This window comes from Eptatretus burgeri, chromosome 3 (genome assembly GCF_056783735.1).
Source record: "Eptatretus burgeri isolate ZD-2024b chromosome 3, Ebu_testis_v1, whole genome shotgun sequence".
NCBI lineage: Eukaryota > Metazoa > Chordata > Myxini > Myxiniformes > Myxinidae > Eptatretus > Eptatretus burgeri.
The window spans coordinates 137,066,543-137,079,042 of record NC_140963.1 but is presented as its reverse complement, the minus strand read 5'-3'; the positions used below and the strand labels follow the sequence as shown (position 1 = coordinate 137,079,042).

General features: G+C 47.2%; 1 protein-coding gene across 3 annotated transcripts in view; it reads left to right on the top strand.

Annotated features, from left to right (window-relative positions):
• Positions 1 to 12,500, top strand: part of RNF213 (ring finger protein 213) — a 645,256-nt gene that overhangs the window by 374,129 nt on the left and 258,627 nt on the right. For all 3 annotated transcript variants that reach the window (XR_015056656.1, XM_085875806.1, XM_085875807.1), the window contains one exon: positions 7,338 to 10,854. Coding sequence is in view for 2 of the 3 variants with exons in the window: in XM_085875806.1 (XP_085731932.1) it covers positions 7,338 to 10,854 (3,517 nt within the window). In the remaining variant the exon portion in view is untranslated. The remainder of the gene's footprint in view (positions 1 to 7,337; positions 10,855 to 12,500) is intronic.

Below are 12,500 nucleotides of genomic sequence, written 5' to 3'. Positions count from 1 at the left end.
GCTTTCTGATCCTGGCGCACATGGCAATGAACGGGGCTGGTGAACAGGGGCAGTGGGCATGGCATGGCAAAGGCAGCAGGCAAACACAGCCTGCAGAACCAGGCCGCTGCAGGCAAACACAGCCGGCAGATGAACTGGCCGGCACAGGCCTTGCAGAAAACAGCTGCAGACGATCCAGCCGGCACAGGCCTTGCAGCACAACAACAGCTGCCGATGAAGTGGGCCGGCCTTTGCCTTGCAGCAACGCAGCCAGCAGATGAAGCTGGCCAGCCTTTGCCGTTCAGTGGAGGTTGGTGGAGGGAGTGCGGTGGTGCTGGCCACTCGGAAGGCGGGCTCGGACCTACCCTACGGTCTCCCTCCCAACCTATCGCCTTTGCCTGTCACTGTCTCTACCCACTCCCTTAATTTGTCAAACCCCAATTTAGCCCCAACTTATTTAATTTTTTTTTTCTCCCACTATAAATCGTCCCCTAACCCCCTGTACTGTCCTTGTTCAGCTAACCTATCCTGTCACCTAGCCTACTCCCAACCCCTACGTTCCCTTCCCGGAGGGGAATAAGGGAGAGCTAGCGTCCTGTGTCGAGGCCCAACGAAGCCTCAGGATGGCCTCCCCAGAGTTCAGCGATCTATAACCAAAGTGGGTCCAGCGGCCCACAACGACAGCGAGCGGATGGATGGTGCGGAGGGGTACATCTCGTAATCTACCCTAACCATTTAACTGTTAAACTACCCCGGGGCTTTCAACAAGCGCCTCTCGCTTAAACTATTGGTTCTAACAACCCAGATTCCCGTCGCCTGTGTTGGTGTCCTCACAATTTCGGGCCTCGCCCCCCAATTTTCTCTCCGTGCCCTCACACGGTCTCATGGCTGGGACACGTGGCTCCCTTTGGCAGGCACGACCCTCTGCCGATTCTCCGACGATGGCACCCCCGGGCACTACACTGCCTCCGAGCCTACCAGCTCCCTAAACACCGGGGAGTGCCCCCCATGGCACCTCCCCTGAAACGCACACGTGGCAGGCTGGCTTCCCAGGCCCCTTTCCGAGGGTCACCCGTGCCCACAACACTGCCCACGCGGCTAATGGCGCCCCGGGCCCCCGCACCAAGCAGGCGCACCCGTGCCCACTACGCTACACCGGCCCCCCATGGGCCCTTGGCCTACCATGGCCGACTGGCCTGGTGCCCGGGGTACCCACTCAGCGATACTCACCTTTCGCAGCCACGTTCCCAGCCCGTCAACAGGGCTCCTGCACCCCTCCAAACGGGTTTCGAGCCTACTTCCCCACCAACAACAAAACGACCTCCATTTTGTAAATTTGACTAACCCCCTAACTCACTCCACACTGACCCCGGGGTCCCTTGGGCGGGAGTCACTCCTCCCCCCAATCACTCATCGCACCATGCATTCCCCATTCGCTCCACTCACACAGACCCGCTGGCCTCACTCACTCACCAAGCACATGCTTCCACTTTACTCACCAACTCTTCAACACACTCACCGCTGAACTCTGCCATCCTTCTGTCTGCATCCCCTAACTAACTCGTGCTCCCACGTCGTCCCTTAAACTACAGCACGTTCCTTTTAACACTACGTAGCTAAGCTACGTCCCCACTACACATTCACTGTCTGTCACTGTCTTCTAAATCAAAAAATCATTTTATTTCCCAACCTAAATCTGGCTACAATCCCTCTAACTAATCCATTCCACGGACTCCATGAGGACTTACCCCTGCCCCATGAAGTCGGTCTAACTAAGCTAACCCTTCCCCCTAACTAGTTTCCATCCTGTGCCCAGGTCAAGGGGGTCTTCCACCCCTTGCCCAGGAATCCTGTGCACCCGAAAGTGAGGCTTGCTTTTTTTTCTTTTTTTTTTCACATGCGCAGCACCAGCGCGGCAACTCACAGCTCACGCACTTTGCACCTGCCCGTGACGTCATGCAGCGGCACGTGTACCTTGTCCCTCCTTGGACGGTACCATCCGGCAGAGATACCCCTCCTGCCGGATTCCAACCCCGCGTGCAGCCATAACGTCACCGTGCGCATAAAAAAAACACAAGCCCCACGTCTCGAGGGGTTCCCCACGCGAACACATGTGCTTTGCCTGTTGGAGCTTAACACACACGATCGCGTGTAGAACCCGTCCGGTCCAAATCCGTAATCCTGCCTAAACTTTGTCCGTCCGCGGGATCGGCAAATCCACCGCTGGCGTTTCCGGACCGGGACTTCACTCTCGCAAGCGAGCACGTGGGGGCCTCGTGCGTTGCACAGCACTGACCTCGTGCTCGCTGCTGGGTGAACCCGGCACGGTCCCCGAAACAACTACAGCCGCTACTCGGCTTTCTTTCCTCTGTCGCAGTCTCCGTCTCCATTCCACACACGCACTCCCGCGTGTTACGACGCTAACACACCTTACCATTAAACTCACACCGGGAGACGCGGCTGCATGTTCACACATGCCGACCGACATCTCCCTTACACACAACGACCTTGCACACGCTGTCTCTCTCAAGCATACCACCTCCCTCGCATACGTGGCTCCACTCACTCGCGGCTTTCCACTCACTCGTGCCATTTCCCTCACACAAACCATACCACTCACACACGCAGGGGCACTCGCCCACGGTGCCTCACTCATCCTGGCCGTTTCACTCACACACACAGCGACACTCACACACGGTGCCTCATCCACACACGGCATGCTGGGAAGCACGCCCTTTGGCACACTTTCAACTACACCACTCACACACGCGGGGGCACTCGCCCGCGATGTCTCACTCACACATGCGGGGGCACTCGCCCACGGTGCCTCATCCACACACCGTGCCTCACTCACACACGCGGGGGAACTCACCCGCGGTGTTTCACTCACACACGGTGCGCTGGGAAGCACGCCCTCCTGCACACTTACCACCACACCACTCACACACAGGGTCGCTTCCACACACGGGGTCTTTGTCACCCACCCGGTCGCTCTCACACACGCCCTTGCACCCGCGCTATGCGTGCATTGCAGCACGCATTTCGCCACACTCTTGAACACACACCTCGACACCACACACACCGGGACAACCACACTGGGGATTCGTGTCCCCACAAGGGTCTCCGGGGCCTCTATACCCCCCAAGCTCTCCGTGCACCTGTCCACAGCACTCCTCCCCTCGACCTCGCAAAGCACGACCGAACCCACCTGGTCGTGACTCGCCTCAAGGGGGCAGACTCCCTCCACTCGTTCCTGGAGGAGGCTATCCCGCTGCTCGCACCGGGTCCCTGCACGGTCCGCCAGCTCACCCTCACTATCCTCCACTACCTCCATGTGTGTGTGTACGTCTCTAGCCTTGTCATTATCATGCAGTCTCTCCTCTATTTTTTTCTGTCTCCCGTGTCTCTATACATTTATAAGTTTCTGTTGTCCCCTCCTGTCTATTAGTCTCCGCTTCTTTCTGGCGTCTTTCCCTTATCTTTATGTAGGTCAACCTTGCTTTCTCCTTAAGTCGCTCCCGTCCTTCCCTGTTTTTCACTCCTTGCTCTTTCACGATCTCCGCGTACCTCATCCTTGCTTTCCGTCTTAATTGTTCTTTTCTCTCCCTCGCAATTCCTTTCACCTCGTCTCTTATCTCCCTCGTGCACGTCTCCGTCACGCTTCTCGCCCAATACGTCCCCCGAATAATTTTCTCCTTACCCGCCTCCACCGCGGGCCCGACAGCCGTTGCACTCCCTCCCAGCTCGTTCGCTCCCACACGTGGAGTCGCCATTTTGAGCTCCCTGGCCACTGCCTTCATGCCCGCCTGCAGGCTTTGGCCCATGTTCTGCGTCTCACCCCGCAGCTCTTTCATTTCGAGTGTGTTTGTTTCCATTTTCGTTTTCATTTCGTTCATTTGCTTGTTCATGCCTTTTATTTCGTTTTTCATTTCATTTGTGTTTGTATCCATCCTCGCTGTCATTGCCGCCAGCATGGCGCATAGCTGGGCCATGTCGGGTGTGCTTGGGTGAGCCGTTTCGGCAAGGATCGGGGGGTTTTGGTGGAGAGGGGGAGGGGAGGTGTCATACACCGCGGCCGCCGCCGCACCTATTTCGGGCTCTGGGTTCAGTTGGGCGAGTTCGTGTTCCTGCACAACCAACATTTCCTGCACGGGGTTTTCATCCTGGACCATGGATCCTACATTACTACACATATACATTTCTAATACCCCCAGCTCCCGCTCGCCTTGAGACGCCATCTTGCTTCTCGTAAAGGGTTAATTTGAATCGCTCGTAATTTGGAGGGAATCGGGGGTCGCTCCTCTCACCCCTGGACCGATTCCCGTGAATTTAGCTGGAGACAGGAGAGCCCGTTGTCCCGTTCTCCGACACCAGTGTCGCGAGGAGGGGGATGAGTTTGTATCTCACGACCTGACACCAGTGTTGCCGATTCGCGCCCGCCGGCGTGCGAACGGCCACGTAACTCAAATCGCGCCACGTCGCCCACCGGACGGACAATCCCGTCGTGACCCTCTCGGACTAACGCCGGGAACTAGTCACGGGTGGGCCTTTCGGCCTCACCACGATCGTGCCAATCGGCCCCCCGCGTGGGATAGGGTTGCTCGCCAAATTCGACCTACCTAAGTACCCACACGGAGGGTAGACCGGGCGATCGCACCTCGCCGCAGGTCGACTTCGGACACGGGCCACTTTAAGCGACCCGTTCCGTACTATCGGGATAACCGAGCGGTGTTATAGTCAACCTCGACGGTTCGATTAATTATTGGGCGTCTTTAGCCCACGACCAACCCTTTACGTGAAGTAAGATGGAGATTCAATAAAGGAAAAGACGAAGCGAAACGGGAGAAACAGTTCAACATAAAGCACATTTATTTCGCGATGGCACACGGATAGCACACATATACAATTATACACCAAAAGCAAATGTAAAAGTGGAAGAAACACAACAATAATGCACAAAAAGCAAATGTAAAAGAAGAAACACAATGCAGATCTACTACCGACTACCGGGCACACGGCAACACTTATACAGTTTTACTTCACAGACGGCGCCGACAACACATATACTCAAAGCAAAAGAAAAAGGGACCACCCTCAACGATGATGGTGGGGGCAGACGGTTCTGGGGCCGAGACCGCGTCGAGCCTACCCGTCTGGTGATGAGCCGCAAAATGGCGGTGGCGCCCCGACTCCGCGGGCCTCGCTGGCACTGCCTGGAAATGGGGTGGGAACGGGGCCCCCTTCTCACACTATCTCAGCGTGGGGGGAAACAGGAGGGGGTTGTTGATGCTCGGGGGGGATGAGGATATCTCGCTGGCTCGGGTCCCTCCACGAGCGTCCACCGCGACCTCGGTCGCGTTATCGGCCTCCCCTCTCCGCAGCTCCCCGACTCTGACACGAGCGCCCTCTCGACCGCCTTCGCCGCCGCCACCTCTCCAACTCTCCACAGCTCCGTCCAACTGCTTTCTCCGACTCTTCTTGACTGACTCTTTCCAACTCCACTCTTCCCAACTCCACTACTCGTACTCGGCGAGCGAACACGGCCCTTTATAGCCCCCGGGGCTTCGCTCCTTCACCTTCGACCCTTTACCTCTGGCTGGTTCCCCATTGGACAGAGGAAAAGTGGGCGTGAATGATTTTTGATCCGCGAATCTGCATATAGCGGTTATACTCCGACGCACCTGGAGGCGGGGCCAAATCGCCCCACGTTCGCTGATAGGACGGAACAGAAGTGGGCGTGAATCATTTTTGATCCGATTTCTTCGGAAAGGCTGGTGTTTTTGCACCCGCTGCTCGGTGCGCGCCCTGCACGAGTCCAGGATCGGCGCCCACAAGCGGCGCGGGAATGGCGGTGATGCGATGGTTGCGAGAGCGAGATGTGACGGCAAGGGTCGTGGCTGTTGTTGTGAAGCGGCGTTGCGGTTGGTGGTTGTTGTGTGATGGCTGTTGAGACGTGGTTGGTGGTGGTTGTGGTGGTAGTAATGGCGGCTGGTCCAAAATAAAGATAGTAAAAGAAAAACGGCTATCTAGAGGGGTCGCAGCCCGAATGAATGACATTTATTCCCACTAAACAACGGGTTTGGGCCTAACTACACATATACTTACAGAGATATCTCACCTACGGGACCTGAATGGTGGTTTGCGAATTTCGTCAACCACAACAATATATATGTGTTTTTTGTATATATATATATATATATATAGGTATATATATATATATATATATATATATATATATATATATATATATATATATATATATATATATATATATATAGGTATATATATATATATATATATAGGTATATATATATATATATATATAGGTATATATATAGGTATATAGGTATATATATAGGTATATATATATATATATATATATATATATATATATATATATATATATATATATATATATATATATATGTAGGTATATATATATATATGTAGGTATATATATATATATGTAGGTATATATATATATATGTAGGTATATATATATATATGTAGGTATATATATATATATGTAGGTATATATATATATATATATATGTAGGTATATATATATATATATATATGTATATATATGTATATATATATATATATATATATATATATATATATATGTATATGTGTAGGTATATATATATATATATATATATATGTAGGTATATATATATATATATATATGTAGGTATATATATATATATATATATATATATATATATATATATATATATATATATGTATATATATATATGTAGGTATATATATATGTAGGTATATATATATATATATATATATATATATATATATATATATATATATATATGTAGGTATATATATATATATATATGTAGGTATATATATATATATGTAGGTATATATATATATATGTAGGTATATATATATATATGTAGGTATATATATATATATGTAGGTATATATATATATATGTAGGTATATATATATATATATATATATATATATATATATATATATATATATATATATATATATATATATATATATATATATATATATATATATATATATGGAGCTTTTGCGTTTAAGTGCCTTTTGATATCAGAATGTTGTTGTGTTCCTAAATGTTGAGTTCCAAAGTAAGTCGATGACCTTCGATATGAGTGCTATAATATTGTAAAACATTAATTGTCTTTTTTATTTGAATTACAAGCTGTTCAATTCTACAATCATGCATTAGCTTCACGTCATTTTATATCTGTGTTTTGAGTTTGTGCTGTTTTGACATGCATCATAATATTAACTGCAAATTTAGTTTTGTTGTTAGAAGATTCAAATCATTTTTTTTTATTTTTTATCTTTTGTTCCTTTAGGGAGAGACCTCAACCATCACAGGAAGAAATCTTTCAATGTCCCGCAATGGACCCAAACATTTTCAGGAGCAATGTGTTTCAAAGACCTTTGCAGTACCTCAGCAGGTTTAAGAGAAATGCTAACCTTGATTTGTTCACATTCAATAATACAGTGGAAGGAAGTCCAGAAGAATGTCTGGAAACTCTGCTCTATTTTTGTGGCCTTTCTAACCCCTCTTGGAGTGAGCTGTACAATTTCTCCACTTTCCTCAATGTACAGCTGATGGAATGTGAATTGTCAGTGTTCTGTAGCGTAGCAGCCACTGGAGACGCTTTGCAAGGCTTCAAGAACTTTGTTGTGAAATTCATGGTGATCATGGCGAAGGATTTTGCAACACCATCCTTAAACATTTGTGATGAAAGTCCATCACGAAGGCAAGAGACCGAACCACCTTTGGATAACCTGGAGACTTATAGTTTTCGCAGAAGATGGGAGAGTGATCTTCATCCTTATATATTTTTTAATGCTGACCACACATCAATGACCTTTCTTGGCATTCACATCAATGCTCAGTATAATGCGATTAGTCCTGTCACTGGGCAAGTTATTCTTGAACATGCGATTTCTCAACAGATGTATCAACAGCTTCAATTTCAAAGAGTTCCTTTCAATATCAATTTTGATGGACTGCCAAGGAATGACAAAATAAATTATCTTTCTCTTGTTCTTGGCATAGATTGGCCATTTGATCCGGATGAAATGTACGAGTTGACCACAGACAATGTACTGAAAATGATGGCCATTCAGATGCGATTCCGTTGTGACATCCCTGTTATAATAATGGGTGAGACTGGCTGTGGCAAGACACGCTTGATCGAGTACATGTGTGACATGCAGCGATCTGGCAGAGACACCAGCAACATGGTACTTGTGAAGGTTCATGGAGGAATGACAACAGGCCACATCCAACAGAAAATCAAACAAGCTGCTTCCTTGGCACAAAATAATGAAAAGTATGATATTGACACTGTTCTGTTTTTTGATGAAGCAAACACTACAGAAGCCATTTATTCCATTAAGGAAGCATTGTGTGACAGAACTGTGGATGGTGAGCCAATAAAAACCAGTAGGCTCAAGATCATTGCTGCCTGTAATCCTTACAGGAAGCATTCAGAGGAGATGATCAAACGTCTTGAATCTGCAGGTCTCGGATATAGAATTCGAACTGAAGACACCGAAGAAAAAATGGGCCGAGTACCCTTGAGACAGTTGGTTTACCGTGTGCAGCCATTACCACCCAGCATGCTACCATTGGTTTGGGATTTTGGCCAGCTAAATAACCAGACAGAAAAACAGTACATCCAACAGATGGTGCAGCGTTTTGCTGTGACTCAGGAGATCCCTTTTGAAAGTGTGAATCTCATCTCAAATGTTCTTGCTACTTCTCAAGAGTACCTCAAATCTAGGAACGATGAGTGCAGCTTTGTGAGCCTACGCAATGTGGACCGTTGCATGAAGGTGTTCATCTGGTTCTATACACACCAGCATGAGCTGTTCTCCAAGATTCTCGATAGAGTCAACTCTGCTAACTTTGTTGAACAGGAAGATGAGGAAGATGAAACTGTTCAATGCATTCGCCAACTGGATTGTGTCACCAGATCATTGATACTCGCTATTGGTGTCTGCTACCATGCAAGTCTTGAGGACCGTGTTGACTATAGGCAGGCCATAGCTCGACAAATTCCTGCTTTCTCCACTCTCAGTGATCCCTCATCTCAAGTGTTAAGGGAAATAATGCTGTGCCAGGATGTGTTTTTGGATAGTGTGCAACTGGAGTCAACAATTGCGAGAAATGCTGCTCTGAAAGAAAACATTTTTATGATGGTAGTGTGTATTGAGCAAAGGATCCCGCTTTTCTTAATTGGAAAGCCTGGAAGTTCAAAATCTTTAGCTAAAACCGTTGTTAGTGATGCCATGCAGGGCCAGTTAGCTCGCAGTGACCTGTTCAAAGGATTCAAGCAGACGCATCTAGTCTCATTCCAATGCAGCCCACACTCCTCAGCAGAAGGCATAATATCTACTTTCCGACAATGTGCAGCCTTTCAACAGGCTCAGAAACTGGAGGAATATGTTTCTGTGGTGGTGTTAGATGAAGTTGGGTTGGCTGAGGACTCTCCCCACATGCCACTTAAAACACTGCATCCTTTACTGGAGGATGGCTGTGTGGGAGATGAAATTCCTAAAGCACACATGAAAGTTGGTTTTGTCGGCATTTCCAATTGGGCACTTGATCCAGCAAAAATAAACCGTGGTATTCTTGTGTTTCGTGGTGTACCCGATGAAAAAGAACTAATCCGTAGTGCCCAGGGCATTTGCTCATCAAACGATCACACATGCCAAAGGGTGGAGAAACTCTTTCCCAGCCTGGCGCAAGCCTACTTGCGGGTTTGTAAGGAGCAAGAGAGAGAGTTTTTTGGCTTGCGTGACTACTACAGTATAATAAAGATGCTCTATTCCTTTGCAAAAGAGTCAGGGACATTCCCTACCCGAGGGGAGCTGCTGCAAGCTGTTCTAAGAAATTTTGGTGGCTTTCAGAAGGTAAATATCAGAAGTGCCTTTCAGAAAAGTTTGGCAGAAGTACCAGATGATGATTCCTGTGAAGAGTTTTGCCCACTGGATTTTGTTAAGGCAAATGTTGATACTTCTTCGGGTTCCACAGAATTTCGATATCTGCTGCTTTTGACAAGCAACTGTGCAGCTCTAACTATTCTTCAGCTGTGCCACACCCTTGATCTGCAGGAAACTGTCACCCTGTTTGGATCTAGTTTTCCAATGGATCAGGAATACACCCAGGTCTGCCGCAACATAAACACCATCAAAGTATGCATGGAGACGGGCAAGACTGTTATCCTGATGGGTATGCAGAACCTTTATGAGAGTCTTTATGATGTCATGAATCAGTACTACGTCTACCTTGGAGGAAACCGCTACGTCGACCTTGGACTTGGAAGCCATCGTGTGAAGTGCAGAGTCAAACCAGAATTCAGGCTGATTGTCATTGAAGAAAAAGAGGTTGTCTATGACAAGTTTCCTGTTCCTTTAATAAATCGTTTGGAGAAGCACTGTCTGGAGATGAGTACAATTCTGACACAGCAGCAACAAGACCTCACCAACGAGTTGAAAAAGTGGGCGGAAGACTTTTCTGCAAGTGCTGAACCCCCTGGCCTGGACCAACGAGCAAAAAAGATTGGACGCTTTACGGTTGCAGATACATTTATTGGCTACCACGAGGATGCCTGCGCTTCAATCATCATTGAGTTGTTTCGTCAAGAGGATGAGAAAAATGTCATTCTTGCTAAAGCCAAGAAAATGTTGATGGAGTGCTGTACTCCAGATGCCATTATCAGGCACTGCAAAAAGGAAAGCCATGTGAAGCAACTGGTTCTGCATACATACTTTGAAGAGCAACAACATGGCAGCCTGATGGATGTATTACATCAGCACCTGAAACGCGATGTTGGTGATGTCTTTCTCGAGGTAAATTTTACGTTGTGCAGTATTATGATGTCCTTATTTTGGTTGCTTTGTAATTATGAAATTGAATTTTTATGGAATTATCACAGACTGAAATGGTTCTCATAATCGTCCTTATAATTCGGGTGAGGGTACACAGACTTCTAATGTCCTCGTCCTGCATATTTGTATGAGATCCTCCACAAGCCTCAATGACATTAAAAAAAAAGAAACATGTCACAAACCTTCCAGATCCTACCCCCATGACCACCAAGGTCAAAACACAAACGTGCCAAACATCTGCCAATTAGTGAATTTCTTTACATATTTTGGTCCCCAAGTTAATTGATATGTTGTTTTGTCATGTGGGTCATTCCAGTTGCCTGGTATGAGTCCGGCAAGTCACCTCAATGCGACCGTAACGGTCAGCTAAGTCGACCCTCCAGGGGCCAGATTACGGGTCTTTTCACTTTCAATAACGTACCCGTTTGGACGATCGAACCAGCCATGTGTTACGTATATTGGGTACTGTACAACGAGTCTCCAATTACAGCCAAGCGATGCCTCGAGACAAATGGTGCCGCTGCTAATTAACCCTCAACGAGCTTCCCTTAATTACCAATGAGTGACCACTTTGACCCAAATTCACCGAAGACGAGGTATATTTAATCAACAGACAAGCTACGGTCACGCGGAAGGAATGTACAAGCAATGGCAATAAATGATACAACAAACAATCCCTTTACCCCTCTCGATACTCACGCCTGTGGACCAAATGGCGAATGGGAGCCTTAATTATTGATGCCTTAACCTGGGCCACATTCACACCACGGGAGAAGGAATTCACGAGGACAGAAATGATTACCGGGAAAAATCGGACAGAGTCTTGCAGGAGAATCTAGGCCCAGTCCTGGCTTGCTTGAACAGGGACAACCAGCTGCCATGTTCGTCATCTGGGCTCATGAGGAGAGGGTGCGGCTCCAGCGGAGGCGTGGCTCTGGCACAGGGATGTTGATGTGTAAATGCAGACATTAGGACAGGTGGGTGTCGCCTTTATTACATTCCAGCAAATACCAGCCATTGCTTCGCTGACAGGAATACGAATAGGGGGGTCGGAGAGAGAGAGCGGGGGGGGGGGAGTGGGGATGAGAGAAAGAGAGGAGGAAGAGAAAGAGGGGAGAAGGGAGAGGGGAGGGGTGGGGGAAGGGGAGAGAGAAGTGGGAAGGGAAGGGGAAAGGGGGAGAGAGGAGGGGGAAGGGGAGGAATGGGGGAGAGCGAGGAAGTGAGGAAGGGGGAAGAGCAAGGAAGAGGGTGAGACACCCTGTATATAAACATATATTTATTTATAAATATATATTTATCTTGAAATATTTATTCATAAATATATATTTTTTAGGAAATATATAAATCTATATTTACAGACATAACTATATATATATATATATATATATATATATATATATATATATATATATATATATATATATATATATATATATATATATATATATATACTGTATATATATACATATACATGTTATTTATTTTTATAAATATATATGTATTGTTGCGAATTCACGCCCGCCGGCGTGCGAGCGGCCACGTAACTCGATTCGCGGCACGTCGCCCACCGGACGGACAATTCTGTCGTGATCCTCTCGGACTAACGC